The 18,492-nt window shown below is 43.4% G+C and overlaps 1 protein-coding gene across 3 annotated transcripts in view; it reads right to left on the bottom strand.

Annotated features, from left to right (window-relative positions):
- CLUAP1 (clusterin associated protein 1) overlaps positions 1 to 18,492 on the bottom strand; it is a 56,773-nt gene that overhangs the window by 15,808 nt on the left and 22,473 nt on the right. For all 3 annotated transcript variants that reach the window (XM_083585298.1, XM_083585296.1, XM_083585297.1), the window contains exons 6-8: positions 16,174 to 16,257; positions 12,401 to 12,534; positions 9,480 to 9,621 (exon numbers count right to left, since the gene is read on the bottom strand). In XM_083585298.1, the coding sequence (XP_083441424.1) occupies positions 9,480 to 9,621; positions 12,401 to 12,534; positions 16,174 to 16,257 (360 nt within the window). The remainder of the gene's footprint in view (positions 1 to 9,479; positions 9,622 to 12,400; positions 12,535 to 16,173; positions 16,258 to 18,492) is intronic.

Below are 18,492 nucleotides of genomic sequence, written 5' to 3'. Positions count from 1 at the left end.
GGTATTGCCTCTGCAAGCAATCCTGGAATGACAACATAAGAAGGGCTTGCTGGATCAAGCCAGCAGCACATCGATTCCAGCCTCCTGTTCTCACAGTAGCCAACCAGATGCCCCCCTCCTATAGGAAGCCCACAAACAGGACCCGAGTTCAACAACACTCTCCCCACTTGTGAGTCCCAGCAACTGGTTTCCAGATGCATAATGCCTCTAACAGTGGAGGTAGAGCATAGCTATCATGGTTGGCAGCCTCTACGAATTTGTCTAACCCTCTTTTAAAGCCACCAAAAGAAATCCATCTAGTTACACTAGCCCACTAGCTACAGTTGCTCTGCACCGAACTGAACTGATTGCAAATCTTAAGATGATTTCCTTGTATCTCACTCCTGCTCCAATAGGCACAACAGATTGCCCAATATCATGACAGACAGAGTCTCCAGCGAGAAAGTGTTAGACATAGCATTTGGGAGCCCTGTCTACCACAATGGTAAATGCATCCATTTATTTCCCATTGTCACAGATACTAATTAATAGTTTTCCAAATGTCACCCCTGGGGGCAGAGTGGGGAGAGTACAGGACCCAGAGGCAATTAATCATTTTGCAAAAAGCTATAAAACGGGGGGTATTGATCTTAGAAGCAGAACGGAACTGAGCGTCTGCAAAGCTATTTCCAAAGAGTCTAATAGCAGCTGCTACGGAAGGGTACTGTGAAAAACATGCCATCAGTTAGCAGGAGGCTGATGATCTATTGCTAAACAAGCTCTGCAAGGCACAACATTGTTTAACCAATGATATTCCCAGTGAAGCCTCTGCTGCCTTGGACATCCACAACCTGCTCAGGTCCACATTGTAAACATTCTGCTTACCACAACACAATCTGACTTCTATAGGCAGAATTAAAATACAATTAGAATGTAAACCATTTACTGCCTTTATTCCAAATTCTATCTTGTTGGCAGGACTTTGGATGGCAGTTTTCTACCCTTCCCTGCGTCTTCTCTATGCTTGGATGTGAAAACTGCTGTAGAATCTATATGGCATGTTTCTTTTGACTGATTCAGCAAAAAACACACACCTATTTTGGGTATATTGGACTCCACAGCAGCTCTGTATGAAGGGGTTGTCTAAGCCAGATGCATTTTGGAGGTGTAATGCTAGAAATGTCTCATTGAGGCATATGATGTTGGTTTCCCCATGAAATGCCCTGTTTGGTATGAAGTTGCTGTCTGTATCAGTTTTGTACTGGTAAAATATCTGCAGATGTTTGTGTACTTTAAGTTATATTCCTGCAAAATAAGGACTAACAACTGGACAACAAAAATGGAATTTATGAGCCCTTGCAGTTGCTAAGAGACATATACCTTGAGCGTGGAAGGATAAATATTCACTATCTATTATGCAACAGTTTGAAGTCCTTAATGCCCTTGCTACAGTTGAAAGCACTTTCTTCAAACACCAACTTCCTTTGGATATCTGTTTTGACATTTGTAGGGCATTTATGAATCTTTATGTGTATCTTAAGATGGACATATTGATGTTTATTTTATTGTGAATGTGAGATGACAACTGTGCTTTTGCTTTCTTTAATAAATCTGCAGTAAAAAAAAATGTAAATTTCTTGGAGCAAGAAATATAAATCTTATCTTTTCTCAGTAGACTTGTTTTCTACATATCCTTTCCTAGCCTCCATCCAGGCTTGTGTTTGTGGAAGGGTTTCTATGGGGTTTTTTTGATTTACTAAGCATTTGGTATGCTTTATTTTGTATTTTTCTGTTGTGAACCACTCTGGAATCTTTGAATAAAGGACAGTATACAAATGTAATAAATAAATAATAATACTTCAAACTCAATATTCACAAGTCAGAGAAAGCTACCCTTTCAGAAGGCATCAGAGAAGCTATGTCATTCTCTCCCCCCCCCCCCGAAAATACTTGGCTATATGTACCAACAGTTTGGCTTAGTACAGTAAAAGGTAACTTCTGAGGAGCTGGGTTTTCTCAAATCATACATGACACATGACTTTAACTTGCCAAGAAAACATCCCTGGACCTTTTTTGCTGGCAATAATAATAAAAAATAATAATAATTTTATTATTTATACCCTACGCATCTGACTGGGTTTCCCCAGCCACTCTGGGTGACTTACAGCACATAAAAATCGCAAAACATTAGACATTAAAATTTTTCCTGATACAGGGAAATGTATGACTGATGGGGAGTTGCAGTCCAAAATATATGGAGGGCACCAGGTTGGGCAACGCTGTTTTCGCTGGAGAAGCCAGAAACTGACCCTGGGTCCTCCTCCTCTGTGCAAAGCAGTTGTTCCGTCACCAAACTACAATCCCTGCCCAGCAAAGGGGCTTTTAGAAAGACAACTGGCTCAACACTTGCACAGCATCCTGTCCTCTGACTGATCATGACTTACGCTATAAAAAAATCATTACAAATCAGTATTTAATTTTAAAATGTTATTTCCTAGCTTGTAGTTGAACACTCTTCCCCCCCGTGTTCTTGAAGGAATTAATGAGCATATTGACTGATTGCTTCATCTGGTAGTCAACAACCCTGTCAACTTTTTAAAATATATAACTAAATGAATTTTGACAAGCAGCTGGCAGAAAAAAGTGAAACTTCTGTAACATACTGGAGAAATTCCCAACACAGGTGTGCAACCATTTTCAAGCTCTCTTCACCATTAGCCAAGGTAAAGCAGCCCACCTCAGGCAGCAGATTTGAGAGCACATTAAAAAAGCAGCAAGTTCTCATTTAATTCTTATATTTTCCAACATTTGGAACCTATTTGCATCATCTGCCTCAGGCATCAGGCCATATCCACCAGGGGAAAAACCTTCCCGCAATTATTCGTGCTCTGGTAATATTGCTGTTGGTTATTGCAATATGTCATTACAGCCATCCCATCAGGCCATAGCAGAGGGAGAGAGACGGGACTGCGGGGCATTTTCTTGCCCTCTGCTGAAAGAACAGCAACATTTGCCTCCTCCTCTCCTTGAAATCGTTTCATTTCAGTGATCATTACAAGATTAAGTGTTTGTGTCTATGTTTCTTTTTCTCCTTTTCCCTCCCTAATGTCTGCTCCTATTGCATCATATTTTTTCTTAGACTGTATGTCTGAAGGACTCAGTTAGTTCTCTGGGAGCATTTCTCAGCTGAGGAGCAAAATAAAAATGTTTTAAATAAATATGAAGACTAGGTGTTACCTTAAGAGAATTGGTTCAGAACCTGACAGCAACATTTTAAAAGCCTTTCTCCACCCCCACCCTCCAGTATTTTATTTTTAAGCAAAGAAGAATTTGAGGCAAATCTGATACATCTATCTAAGCTTAGTGGCCAGTTCCTTAGAATTTGCTTTTTCAAGTTTTGCAATGTGAGCCACTGACTTCGGTCCCAGAATGTTGCCACCCCAGTGATGACAAATCTCACCGTATCTCTCACTGTAGTTTCTGTGAGGCAGTAGATAAGAGGGAAAGATGGGAAGCAAACCCCACTTCTCCAGCTTTGCACTGAATTTTCAGTTTCATTATGAAAATGATGACCCAGTGAGCATCTGATACCGATTGCCCTGTTTCCAAGCTTCCCATAGGCATCTGGCTGGCCACTTTGAGAATAGGATGCTGACCTAAGTGGTCCTTTTGGTCTGATCCAGCAGGGGTTCTTCTTATGCTCTTAAATAAAGCATTGCGTTTTTCGTCTAAACTCCGTCTGTATTCCTCATTCTTAATAATGTTGTACACTGGATCCCCCACCCTTTCATGTTGCGTAAGTCACAATGTCTGCCCATTCTAAGGAGGGGGTACACACTTCACTTAAAATATTGTGATGAAAACTGTTATCAGTGCTGAGATCCTGAGCTGGGTGGAGCACAGCAACCGAAAAGAAGGGATGGGCAAAGGCTTCTTGAATCCCAGCAGCAAAGATGTGTGCCTTTGGTATCTTCACAAGGCTATATTCAGAAAGACAGGTGAGCCAGGAGCTCTGTGACCCTCCAAGCCCAGCCAGCATGTTATCCCAGCAGGGATGCTGGAGTTTTATTACAGCAACATCTGGAGGACCACAGGTTCCCCATCTCAGCTCTAAACCTATGTGTTTCTTGCAGCCTTTCATTCCCTAAGGTCCTGGGCACAATGGCGCAAGAAGAGTCCTTGACCGTGCAGCATCCTTATGATGCTATCAACAGGAACTTCAAGTTTCAACAGTCCCTTCTTTATGTCAGCAGTTCCAGAGCAGGAGACATTAATCCTGCCTGGTATCTTGTCCTAACAGCTTGCAGATAAGCACAATGTCCAGGGGGAAATGCCAATTTCCTTCTAACAGGAGCTCAAAATCTTCACACTTGAGCACAATGCACATTCAATAGCAAAGAGACTGAAATTCAAAATTATGGCTGGGAGGGAGATTAAGGAAGGAAGAAACAAAGTGACAACATTGGGCAAAAGAAAAGAAAGGCCCCTCAAGAGACCATGGTGTATTAACAGAGTACTCTTCAAACAATGAGTCCCCCGTTTTCAATGACCAAAAAACAAAGCCACCTATCTGGGACATCTCCAATTAACTCAACCGTGCCTACATTGTAATAGAAATTGCCTCAACTGCTCTCATATTTATTTGCTTATTTCTCTCTCTGGACCTAGGGAAAGTACAAATTGTAATGATTCAATAAAAGCTCATTTGCTACTCTCCTGGCCTATTACAGTTCTATTGTATTAGTTTATTTGATGCGTTGGTTTCCATGCATGGTCTTTATGTAAATATGTGGATGAATCCATGGTGTGAACGCCATGATCAGTGTATATAGTTTATCAAATTATGTCAGATGAAGAAATTACTAGAGCAGCTGGGGCCTCTTAGAGCCTTATAAATAAATATTTTACCAGCAAGGAATATCACAATTTACTCTTGTATATTCTGCTATTGTTTAAGGCACACCTGTGCAATCAGAAGCTGCACCTTGGTTTACAAACTTTTCAGAAGTCAAATGGATTCTGTTTGACTTCCGAAGTACGTCTGTAATTTATACTGAAAGCAGGGGTTTGGAGGGGACCCCAAATTTCAGGGCCTGTAGTTAATGAAGCTCTTCACATGGTATTAAGGGGACAGCGCTGGTGGCTGCTCACACCTACAGCATCAGTTAGCCTTAACAAGGACTGAAAGAGGCCACCTTTATAAAAGCACTCAAAAATCAAGCACAATAAAAAATAATTGCGAGTGTAGCATGGCTTAACAAGTGTTTGTTTTCCCTCCTCTGTCTCGGTTAACTTGACCGCAGGCCAGCTGGTGTTTTGATATCAGAATGCTTCACTAGCAGACCATAATGACAAGTTGGGATTTAAACTCTTCTCAGCAGTTAAGATATGTCACGATTGCATAATGAATGGTAACTCAGATACCAATAGGCAGCACACGCAAGCTTTCCCAAGCCAAGCTTCTGCAGGAACAATTTGTACACAAGAATTTAATTGTAATGAATTCTCCTCAATAGAAGCGTCACAAAGGAGAGTTAATCATTTCAGGATTGATTGAGCTACATGGAAATTTAAATTACAGCTCCTGCTGCCTCCTTGAAGGAGAATGGCAGCGCTCGGCGTGCATCGCAGATGGTCAGGGGCCTTCAGGGAAATGCGGGAGATGACTGGCATTTCTGGGCCTCTGTTGTTCCCAGGAGCGTAAGAAGAGTCCTGCTGGACCAGAGCAAAAGGTCTTCTGGCCCAGCAGCCTGTTTCCAAAAGTGGCCAGCCAGATGCTTATCGGAAACCCACAGAGGCTCCCCCTTGCAAACCCTGTGTCCTGCCCCCACCTCACCACCAGAAATGGAGATTCAGAGAAGCAAGTGGGATCTGGGGGGGGGGGGGTGTTGCAGCATATTCCCTCTTCTAGAGGAAGTGCTCCTAATCAGGTTTCCAGTCACTTACTCCCTCCAAAGCAAGGCATTCCTTATTATTCTGATTTTCTTTTACAGTTGATGTTCAACATCCTGAAGCTACTGGGCTTCCTCAATCTCCCTTAGACTGCCTTTTTTTGAGTTTTCATGAGATATTTTCTTTTTGTACTTCTACCTACTTCTTGCTTCACCCAAGCATGCAGATACTACCCTCATTTTCATTGCCTCCATTTTGGCTCCATGGCCCAAGTTAGCTATTAGAGATAGGCTTACTACTATTGGGCAAGCTAGGTTGCCACTTCCTCTCAAGGGATACGGTAGCACAGCACTACCCTGTGTTCTTCAGCTGATGCCCTTCTCTCTGTGTGTGAGGAGGGTAGTGAAAAGAGAATGGGACGTCTGAGTAGTGGCTCCCCAGTTGTGAAATGCTTTCCCCAGAGAGGCACGCTGGGCTCCTTCACTATCTGCTTTTATTCAGCCAGGCCTTTGGAGTTTAATTCTCTGCATATTTTCAGTGGAGTGGCACTGAGTTGGGTTTGCACTTTTATGCATATTGTTGTATTTTAAAGGTAAAAAGGTAAAGGACCCCTGACAGTTAAGTCCAGTCGCAGACGACACTGGGGTTGCGGCGCTCATCTCGCTTTACAGGCCGAGGGAGCCGGCGTTTGTCCGCAGTTTTCCGGGTCATGTGGCCAGCATGACTAAGCCGCTTCTGGTGCAACGGAACACCGAAACCAGAGCAGCGCACAGAAACGCCGTTTACCTTCCCGCAGGAGCGGTACCTATTTATCTACTTGCACTTTTTGGAGTGCTTTCAAACTGCTAGATTGGCAGGAGCTGGGACTGAGCAACGGGAGCTCACCCTGTTGCGGGGATTCGAACCGCCAACCTTCTGATCGGCAAGCCTAAGAGGCTCAGTGGTTTAGACTACAGCGCCAGCCGCGTCCTTTGTTGTATTTTAGGTTGTTTTTATTCTTGTTTTTCTTAACAACAACAACGTGGTTAGACATGCATATTTCCCTCCAAGGACTATGCTAGTGCTTGTATAAGAGCAGGAATCTTGAGGTCAAAGATCTGCTGTATTACATAGACCTGTAGGCCTTCCGTCTTTTGGGGATGTGGGGAAGAGGGGGGAGTTTTAAGAGACTGCTGCATGGCATCCACAGTGCTGCACTAATTAAAATGTGAAAACCTTTCTTCAGTCTTTAAATCACTTTTCCAATTATGAAACGCAACCTACCCGATGTCATTAGTTGTGAAACAACTGCAGAGAACATAAGCCACTGCATCTGCCAAGTGTTCCAGAGATTATACAGGCCAATTACTCAATGATGCTCTTTAGGCTGGAACACAGTTTCACTTGATAAATATTCATTTGTCCACCAGCTCATTCCTCAATACCCAAAGAACCCAGGGAAGCAGATTAACCTAACCACATAGTCATTGCCATTGTCTTAGCATGCTGTTGAGTGAAATTCTGAAAAAGGGGGCACAAAGCATACCATTTCCTCTGCACAATAATTGCAAAAGACATATTTACTGGAACAAAGGCAAGTCAGTATACAAAGATCAATGAGCCCTTTGATTATTTAGATGAGTGGGTGTTGCAAAGATTGGAATTCAATTATTTATGATTTCAAGTCCTATTTTTCTTTGACTCCCAGCAAGCGGCACATATTCCAAAGGGGCAGGGCTAATCTGACACCAAAGTGTCCTGGCAAACGTGATGAAAGGACAGTCAGGAAGAAGAGGAAAGGAAGAGAGAAACAGCCCTTTTAGAACTGTGCCTTGATCTCCCATTGTGTACAGCACTAAATCATAAATCTGCAGTGGTTCAGAAAGCGGGGTGAGACAGGGCGAGGATTTTTGAAGTCCATGGTGCTTCTTCTGTTATGACACACTTCTTAAAAACAACACATGTCAATGGGCAGGTTTTCAATGTTGCAGACCCTGAATGGGGAAGAGCAACTGTGAACAGTGCCTATTGGCTCATGCATACAAAGTCATTAACCCATTATAACCATACACACACTTGTGTCCCCCGAGCATTTCTGAAATTTTAAAACCAATGTTTGAAGTTATTATTAAAATAAAATAAATAAATGACAGACAAGTCAATCAAAATACATGTGGCGGACCATACTGGGCAGACCATCTGAAGCAAGGAAGCAAGATGACTCAACTAGTATTCAAGGCACTGCCATGTATACCTTTCATGCAAATTACACAGGCAGGAGGAAACTGTGCTCAGCGCATGACTGAACTTTTTAAAATTACATCCGTCTTCACCCAAGAGTTTTAAATTTATTTATTTATAACTATGTTTTATTTTTCTTGGTCTTTGTATACCTCCTTGCAAAAAGAGCAACCCTGGGCAGATGGGTAACAGCAGTCGGATTCTACCATAAGCAAATGGGTCAAGCCCCCAAAATAGTGACAGAAAACAAGAAAGCAAGCCTCAAAGTTTAGAAAAATTTTGTACTGGAACCTGGGTTGGTGCCATAGCTGTCAACTTACAGATTTGAAAATAAGGGACCAGCAGCCTTGAAAATAAGGGATCAGCAGCCAAAATAAGGGATTTTAGTCAACCAGCTGAAATGCGAAGTTAAAAGGGACCAGATAATTTGGGAGAGCAGCGCCGGTTTTTAGCCCTTCGTTTCCAGAGGTTGCTGTTCAAGACACCAGCTGATGAAACACTGCAATTAAATAACTACAACCAGCAACCACTTTTCGCGCAAAACGAAGTCCAAGCTACGAAGATGCTGCTGCAGTTCTGTATCTTTTCTCTCGTGCTCCATCTGCAGCTCTCAGTTCCATCAGGTGGGGCGGGAGGAAGGGGGGGGGGAAATAGCGCCCGAAGTAAACCCGCAGATCAGACCATCTATGCTAGTCTACCGCTACAAATCTATGGGAGAAGCGCTTGCGGTCCTTCCTCCGCTTTCCCCCTCTATGGTTAGCCCTTGGAACACCTGCCCGCGCCTCCTCCTCCTCCTCCTCCCCCCTCTGAACTGCTTTCTCTATGGTTTCCCTCGCTCTCCTCTCAAGGCTCCTCAACAATTCATAGGCGATGCCAAGCTGCCCATCTCATCTGGGTCCTTCGGGGGCGCAGCCACAGTACGGCCTAGCAGGAGCGGTGGTGGCGGCGACGGGCAGAGGGGAGGCCCCAGGCAGAGACGCTCAGTTCGGCGGCCGCGAGGAGGATGGCGGCGGAAGGGCCTGAGGCTCCCACCAGTCCCGGTGGGGAGGGGCTCCCGAGGGCCGAGGCTGGTGAGAGGAGGCCAGAGGGGGGCGGGCCGAGCAGCCAAGCAACACAGTTGGAGCCTCCCTCCTCCCTTGCCGGCAGGGAGGGCGGGAGAGGAGCTGCTTCCTTTGAAACCCAGGAAATTTAAGGGACATCATCAATAAGGGACAGCAGCAGGACACGGCGCTGGGATAAGGGAGTTTCCCGCCAAATAGAGGATGGTTAACAGCTATGGTTGGTGCACACTTGAGGATAAATACAGACAAAACTGCAGAAATGCATACAGAAACATGTGGGGTAGAAATAAAGATAAAGGAGTTCATGTAATATTTGAGAACCATCACCTCAAATCTCTCCTGCTCCATTCGGTGCTGGTCATCCAGTTGCTGTTCCAGATATGTAAGGTTACGGAATTTTTCCAGGTAACAGCTATATTGTTTCTGCAGTTCCTCCTCAATCTTCTCATATTCATCCATAAAAGCTGGGCTGATGGGGACACAAGAAAAAAGGAACATGGGAGAATCTGTGAGTTTTGGTTTTTTAGCTGTGTGATGAACTGAGGGATTTCAACCACTACCTTATCTCCCACCCAGCTGCCACATATTTTCTGGGAACATTTAAAACATTTTATCAGGTTAAACCAATTCTAGAATATGCTCAACTACTCTTTTTCCAATATCTTCCAAGTTAGAAATACAGTTAATCCATTATTATGGAATCATGGTTCATTAAGAGAGCCAACAAAATGTGAGGTCCTAATTACATCTGAAAACTATGTCAAGGGAGTCCTAAGTAAGATTTGATTGATTTTGAACCATCTGGACATAAACATCTAGTTAACTAGCAACAAAGCATGTTGATAATAATTCTAGAAGATAAATGAGTATGGATTTGGGGGAAAATATCTTGCTTCACTTAATTTTTTTAAAAAAATATATTATAAATTCATTGATTTTTGGCTCCAGTGAGATTGAACAAAATATACCCAGAGACTACAGGTGATTGTTGGATATGTAAAACACTTGAGGCAAATATATTCCACATTATGTGGTGATATACAAAAATCCAGATATTTTGGAATCTAGTATTATCAGAAATAAAAACTTCTAGGTTATGATGTCCCAAGAGATCCAAAGGTAATATTATTTCCTTATCTAAAGGGCAGTATACCAGAAGATGATTTAGAAATGACAGCTTATTTGTTAACTGCAGCCATAATGATAATCTGGCAGAATTGGAACAGTATCACCTTTCCTTCTGTAGATTCTTGGCTAGCTAACATCTGGGATGTTGCATGTATGGTAAAGTTAATAAATCTGGTCAAAGCAGGAGAAGGCAGACAGTGAGAGAATCTGAGTACAACCACTAAATAGGCCTGCTCTCTTGTCTCACCCAACTGTGATTCCATCCTAAGTGGACCCAGGAGAAGGTTCTCTCCTTCTGTTCTTAAGAAGTAGGCAGGATGGTATGAGAGGAGGCAGTCTTCAAGGTATCTTAACATGCACAAAACTTTTAAAGGAGAAACTGGCTCACTTGTCTTTTAATGATCCATAGATCAAAGAAGCCTGATAAAAAGGTAAAGGGACCCCTGACCATTAGGTCCAGTCGTGACCGACTCTGGGGTTGCAGTGCTCATCTTGCTTTATTGGCTGAGGGAGCCGGCATACAGCTTCCGGGTCATGTGGCCAGCATGACTAAACTGCTTCTGGCGAACCAGAGCAGCGCACGGAAACGCAGTTTACCTTCCCGCTGAAACAGTACCTATTTATCTACTTGCACTTTGATGTGCTTTCAAACTGCTAGGTTGGCAGGAGCAGGGACAGAGCAATGGGAGCTCACCCCGTCGCGGGGATTTGAACCACCGACTTTCTGATTGGCAAGTCCTAGGCTCTGTGGTATAACCCACAGCGCCACCCGTGTCCCAAAGAAGCCTGATAGGAAGGGTTTATTGGGCTGCATAAAGTCCCACAGATCCTTGACTACAACACATTAGAAACCAGCTTTCATTTTGTGATTTAAATATCTAGCCCATGAGTCTGCAGCTGCATTTGATGAAGTCACAGTCAAAAACACAAAAACACCCAAATACCCAAAGTCCCAGAAAAAAGGCACCCAGCAAACAAAACAAAACAAAACAAAACAAAACAAAACAAAACAAAACAAAACAAAACACCTTCCCCCATTCTTTATGATTTTTCACTCTTATATATGCATCTGGGATATGCCATGAAGGATCACAATTTTTTAAAAAACTAAAGTCGGCTATATGGTCACTACAGACTGACCTCTCCAATATGAACCCGTTTCTTTTAAAAACAAAGAGTCAAATGCCACAGATTCAATCTCATTTTAACAACTTTATTTTTGTGCATTTTTAAAACAAATCATTTTTAAAAACACAATTATCAAGTGGTGCTCAGAGTAGGAAAATGCTGAGCTGTTTTCAAAAGGTCAAATGACTGGAAAAATGGATAATTACATAATTGCAATTAGAGAGTGTACATTAGCAGGTAGCAAGTAATTCTACTGTCGAGAGTGCTGTCGGGAATAACCTTGGATTGGCAGGATCTAATGCAGGAGAGGCAGGAGGAAACAGAGGAGAGGACTGAATGGGGGAAAACTGGGCTGGAGTAGATCTCCTCTTTCTGCCCAAACATCAGCCACTTTGGATGCGAGAGCAGGGATGCTGGCTTTCCCCACTGACCTTCCCTTAGAGCAGAGAGCCTCAGTGGAAGATGGAAAAAGCTATGATCAGCCAAGGGAAGGAAGCGAAAGAGGAGGCAGCAGCGACTGAACAAGAGCCTGAACAGCAGGGTGCAGTCTTGTTGCCTAGAACCACATGGGAGCAGAACCCACCTACTCTGACGGAATGTGTGTTTGCAGTGCCAACATTCCCACAAGGCAAGAGAATCTTGAGAGTGAGTGCACCATGCCTCTTCTTTAAAAACTTTGTGGGAAGGACATGGAAACTTGTCGAGACATCTTTGTCGCTTTTGAACTTCTTGCGCTGCTCCTGAATTGTGCCTCTTGCAACCTGTGTCTGACCCTGCTCCACTGCTTGCCTGAATAAATATCTGTTTCTTACTTACAAGTAAGAGCCTCTGCTTGTGTGTTTGGGGCCTCAATACTTATAGCACTTCTTGGACAAGAGAGTTTCTTAGGCTCATTGCAGGCTCTTCACTCTCCACTGCACTAGGCATTAAGCATGCACATTAACACTCTGCATATTCATTTCTCATGGGACAAACAGTACGCCAGTAGTTACCGAACGCTCTGAAGGGTCTGTAACCGCTTGCGGTTTCTTTCCAGCTCCAATTTCCTCTTTTCAATCTTGGCCTCCAAACTGGTTTCATCTGATGCCACGTTGCTTAGCATGTCTTTGGTTTTCTGGACCTGCTCCTAAAAGAGATACTGCAAAGATGAGTGACAGTCGCTGGCAGAATCACCAGAGGACATTTTTAGTTCCTAGCTCTGTTCTGGCCACATTTTCTGATGGTTATATTTATGGCTGTGTGTGCTAAAGAACCACTGGACTAGGACCAGGGAGATCCGTGTTCAAATCTCCATTCAGCCACTAAGCTCACTGGGTAAGTCACAGCTACTCTCCCTCTCTTCACCTACCTCATAGAATTGTTGTGAACATGAAATACAGCAGTGAGGTAGGGGTGGGGGGTGGAAAAACACGCCTATCACCTAGGAAGCTACCTTATACTGAGTCAGACCATTGATCATTCTGGCCCAATAATGTCTACACTGATTGGCAGTGGCTCTCTGGGTTTTGAGGCAGGGGACATTCCTAGTCCTACCTGGGATCTTCTGCATGCAAAGCAGATGCTTGAAGGATAGGTGGGATTAAAATGCAAAACAATTATAAATAAAAATTATACACCAAAGCAGCACATGTTCTGCACCAATATAAGGGCATATAAACAATGAGAACAGGAACTGTTTGCATAGTTTATTCTGCATTTGTTCTCATTTTTCTTGTCATGAGGAGGGGAAATTTTATGCACCTGCTCTTCTGACTTTTTCCAAGTCATGCTGGAGGGTTTTTGTTTTTGGGTTTTGTGTGTGTGTGTGAGAGAGAGAGAGAGAGAGAGAGAGCGTGCTACAACTCACAAACAGGACAAGAACTTACTAGGATAAGGATGAGTAATTTTGAGAAAAGTTTGGGCTAGCGCACAAATGCTTTAAGAATCTAGACGTGATAGCCAGGATAATTCAAAGGAACATGCCAGACTTGTATGTGGAATATTTCAGAGCAGGACCAGTCCCATTTAGGAGGAAGGCAGAGTCCACTTCTGCTTGCTTCGAACTGCTCACAAATAAACATTCCACAGCTCTTTGGTTCTAAGCATATTAGCAAAACAGAACCGTCATATGTTCAGACGCAGTACACCTCTGAATGCCAAATGCTGGAGGCAATTAATAGGGAGGGTTGTAACCTTCATCCCTTCCTTGTGAGCTTCCCAGAATCATCTGGCTATCCAATCATGCACCTGTTTTGTACCGGGTCCTTGTCTGCTTGTGACTCTCTTGATGCCTGTTTCCAAGTGCAGGTTGACACCTGATTTGGAGTCTTTGCACCAGGGATGGGGGACTTGTGGCCCTCCTGATGTTTTTGGACGACAACCCCATCATTCTTGCACACTTGCTACGCTGGCTGGGGATAGTGGGAGCTGGAGGCCAGCAACATCTGGGAGGTTCCTCACCCCTGTTCCATCCCTAAAAGCTGGCCAACTAGTAACACCATGATTCAGAAACCTGTTGTGCAGCCAGGACTTTTATAATCAAAGAGAATACCCAGACCCAAGTTCTTTCTGTTATCTGTACTAATTCATGCTTTATGTACCGTAAACAGGCTTGATGGTTCTGTCTCAAACTCCCGATTCTTTGCGTGCATTTTTAATCTGAGGTGGAGGCCGCTGGGATTAGACCCCCATTAAAGTGAGCAAGGCAAATTGTTGATGGTACAAATCCAACGTACTTGGGTCCTAAATGATCCCAACATGGGAAAAACTCTCCTTTTAACAATGCACCAGCTACTTTATACTGATGCAGCTGCTAAAACACAGCGGTACTAACCATTCAGCTTTATTTTTGTTTAACCAAGGAGCTGTAGGGAACCTGATCTCACCGCTGCATAGTTGTACCCCAGTACTATCAACAAAAATGCTTAAGGAAATTTTATAATTACTTTTACATTAAATTGACATCATTGTCCAAGTGCAACCCTGTTATCAGATTAATAATGTGCTTTCTGCCAAACATACAAAGAAGCAAGAGCTCCCTGGTGGATACCTCAGAAGGAAAATAGGAAAGATCAGGGGAGTGCTGTCTGCAAATACAAAAGCGAAGGAACAACTGTTTGTAGGTTTTAATCCTCTGCCAATGTTTATAGCTGCTTAGGATAACTCTTCATTCAGAAGTGCTGCGTGTAAGGGAACATGCAGACCGCTTGGGCCTTGTTAAAAAGCCTCACTTATAGCCATTTCTCTCCCACACAAACCCAAATGTAATCAAAAGGATGAAAGGAAATCAAGAAAACAGGGAGGGAAGGGGAGAAAGGAAATACAAAAATGTGCTGCACAGAATCAAAGTACTGATGACCTTGAAAACCTTGCTCTTTCAGAATTATTAATTGGCAAAGAAGGAATATTTTGACATTTAAGCACCAATTGGGATTCCTCTAGCAGATGGCTACTATTGATTGGACTCACTAGTTCAGACAGCTATGAAAGCAGGGCCCCATCTGCACTACACATTTGAAGCAGTATCATACCACTTCAAGCAGTTATGACTTCCCCTAAAGAATCCTAAGGACTGTAGTTGTTAAGAGTGCTGAGAGTTGTTTGGAGACCCCATTGTCTTCACAGAGCTATAATTAAACCAGAGTGGTTTAACAGCCAATCCCTCTTCCCAGGGAACTCTGAAAAATGGGGCCAGAGTGGTTTCTTGAAACTGTGCTTTATGGCGGGGTGGGTGTGGGGTGGAAGAACAGAGAGAGAGAGAGAGAGAGAGAGAGAGAGAGAGAGAGAGAGAGAGAGAGATCAGTGCTGTTCTGCTCAGGTCCAGTTTGCAGGTTTCCCACAGGCACCTAGTGGACCACTGTGAGAACTGGATGCTGGACTAGGTGGGTCACTGGCCTGATCCAGCAGGGCTCTTCTGATGTACATATCAAATTTTAATTACAATATATTTCAAGTTATAGTCATGAAACAGGGCCTCTCTTCATAGTTATACATGTATAGTCCACTAGGTGGCTTTAGGCAAGCGATTGTCATTCAGCCAAAGGTCAACACCTGTAAAATATAGGTAGAAGAATATGCTAGCCTATTTTCACAGGGATGTTGCAAAGATTACTGGGGGCTAACCACACGTGGGATGTGGGTGGCGCTGAGGGTTAAACCACAGAGCCTAGGGCTTGCCGATCAGAAGGTCGGCGGTTCGAATCCCCGCGACGGGGTAAGCTCCCGTTGCTCAGTCCCTGCTCCTGCCGACCTAGCAGTCAAAGTGCAAGTAGATAAATAGGTACCACTCCGGTGGGAAGGTAAACGGTGTTTCCGTGTGCTGCTTTGGTTCGCCAGAAGCAGCTTATTCATGCTGGCCGCATGACCCAGATGCTGTACGCCAGCTCCCTCAACCAGTAAAGCGAGATGAGCGCTGCAACCCCAGAGTCGTCCACAACTGGACCTAATGGTCAGGGGTCCCTTTACCTTTACCTAACCACACATTACATACAAATGCATGTAACAGACTCCAGCAGATTTAAAAACATTTTAAAGGGGAAACTGTGGGAAGGATGAACTGGAAGAAGCAGGTATGGAAAGGCTGATGCACTCCTTCCCTGCTCCAAAACACCCTCCAAGACACACATTTGCCATAGGTAGGTTCTGATCTGTGGCACACAGAATCTAAAGAAGTTTCAGGAATAAAAAAAAGAACTTGAAAACAGAGTAAGATAGTATTGAACAAGATAACCGATTCATAATAAAGCCACAGAATAAAACATTTTTTTAAAAAGACCACCATCCTTACCAAAATGTCTTTGATGGCAACTCTCATCACCTTTTCAGTCTCATTTATCTCCAGAGGTCTGGCAATTGCTTCTGTTCTTATTTCCTGAAAGACAAAACCCACAAGAAATAGTTCCAAGTTTGAGCCTCTCATTAATATTCATTGAATGGCAGGCAGCTGAACCTCTTTGGCAAAGTGATTTGCATAACAAATGGAGTGTAGTCTAATATTTATGCACCAACAGCTTAAAGGCCTTCACAGAACTGGAGCCCATTAAGAAGGTTAACAAAGGTCCAGTGTTAAAATGTTTTCTGACTTGGCAGCCATTAAAGCTGCCAACTAAGCAGCAAGTTTCATTAAAATTAAGGGGATTTATGACAAAATGTTGACTGGATGCTGAGAGCTCCTCTTAGCTCCCTTCCCGCCCCAGACAACAGCCCATAGATCAGTAGTCTTATTATCATTAACTCCTTTTTAATAGTTTCAGGTAGGTAGCCGTGTTGGTCTGACGTAGTCAAAAAATAAAATAATAATAAAAAATTGTCCAGTAGCACCTTAGAGACCAACTAAGTTTGTTCTTGGTACAGTGGATGCTTGGGTTGTGAACGTGATCTGTGCGGGAAGCACGTTCACAAACCGCTGTGTTCGCAACCTGCAGCGCCGCATGTGTGCACGTGCAAAGTGCGATTTAGCGCTTCTGTGCATGCGCGACCGCCGAAACCCGGAAGTAACCCATTCTGGTACTTCCGGGTTTTGGTGCATCCGTAACCCGAAAAAACGCAACCTGAAGCGTCATGGAGGAGAGAGGTCTATTTTGGCCAGGATAGCTAAAACAGAACTTCACAATCCAGGGGCAATTCACCTTTGAATACCAACAGATAAGAGGCAACATCAGGGAAGGAATGTTGCCTTCATTCCCTGCTTGAGAGTTCCTAGAGGCTTTTGATTAATCACTGTGGAAAAGGGGATGTTAGACTAGATGGACCTTTATTCTGATCCAGCAGGGCTTTCCTTATATATTCTTTAATACGGCTACAATCTGATTAAATAATTGAATTGATGAATCATATGAGTTCTAGCTGACTAATCCTTCAACTAAATTTGGATAGGTGTAAAAGCAAGACTACTGAAGCCTAACGTGTACTTTTTTTTTTCCCAGAAGATGCCACACTGGCCTGAGCAAGCAGCATCTTAGAAGAGAGCTGGTGGTGGTGGTACAGTGGTTGGAGTGTCAGATGAGGACACAGAAGACCAACTATGAAGCTCATTAGGTGACCTCAGGCCAGTCACAGTCTCTCATCCCCTTCTGTGTATGAGAAGGGAGAATGACTGCATTCTGCAGCTTTTATAAGTATTTGTATTAAAACAATTATATATATTCAAAAATGCTTCCAATTAAATCAGGAGCATCTTTAAGCTATTAAAGTTGCAACCTCTAGCTGCTAGATCTTGAATGTACTCAAGTCTAGACCTTGTGTCCTGAGGAGCAGCTCTCCTCCAACTCTGGCAGGTCTAAACTTCAAAGCCAACTTTTCTTTGCTATTTGTCAAAGCAATGACTACAGCCCATTACTCATCGCAAGCGGTCAAACTTGGTTGCACATATGGCATCCAAAAGCCTCAGTGCTTCATTCAATTTCAGCAAGTGATTTGGCCAAGGAAGAAATGTAGACTGCAATGACAGGAAATGCAGGACTCCCCACCCCCACCGCCAGGAGTCTGGACTAATGTACTCAATCATTTCACGTAAAATACCCAAGGATTCTTAGAAAGAACTACCAGCACACAAGAAGGAAATGTGCTGAACGCAGGGAGAGAAATCTATTTTGTGGCCAGCAGGGAGAAGGAAGAAGCAGATAACAGCTCTGCATTTACAAACAACAGGACTTTTCGTACATCAGGTTGTCTTGCAAAACTCCTTGAAACAACACAAAAGTATTTATAAGTGCAGTTCATATTACAATGCGAAGAGGTGGCAAGTTTCAGACAAACTGGCATTTCAAGCAGACACAGGAACTATTATTAAATAATGCATATTGCACTTTTAATACACAACATGGAGTGCAATTTTAAAACTTTTTCCCAGATGCACAAAACAACAGATAGCCACTGTGGTAGGGTGGCTTAAGCTCAGGGATAAGATCACATGCTTTGCATACAAAAGGTCCCAGGTTCAATCCCTATCATTTCCAGATAGGGCATGGGAGGAATCAATTGTAGAGTTGGAAGGGACCACAAGGGTCATCTAGTCCAACCTCCTGTAATGCAGGAATCTTTTGCCAAATGTGGGGTTCGAACCCACAACTCTGAGATTAAGAGCCTCGTGTTCTACCAACTGAGC

Source organism: Podarcis filfolensis (genome assembly GCF_964270895.1).
Source record: "Podarcis filfolensis genome assembly, chromosome: 14".
NCBI lineage: Eukaryota > Metazoa > Chordata > Lepidosauria > Squamata > Lacertidae > Podarcis > Podarcis filfolensis.
Note: the sequence above shows the minus strand (reverse complement) of the source record. Positions and strands in the feature narration are given on the sequence as shown.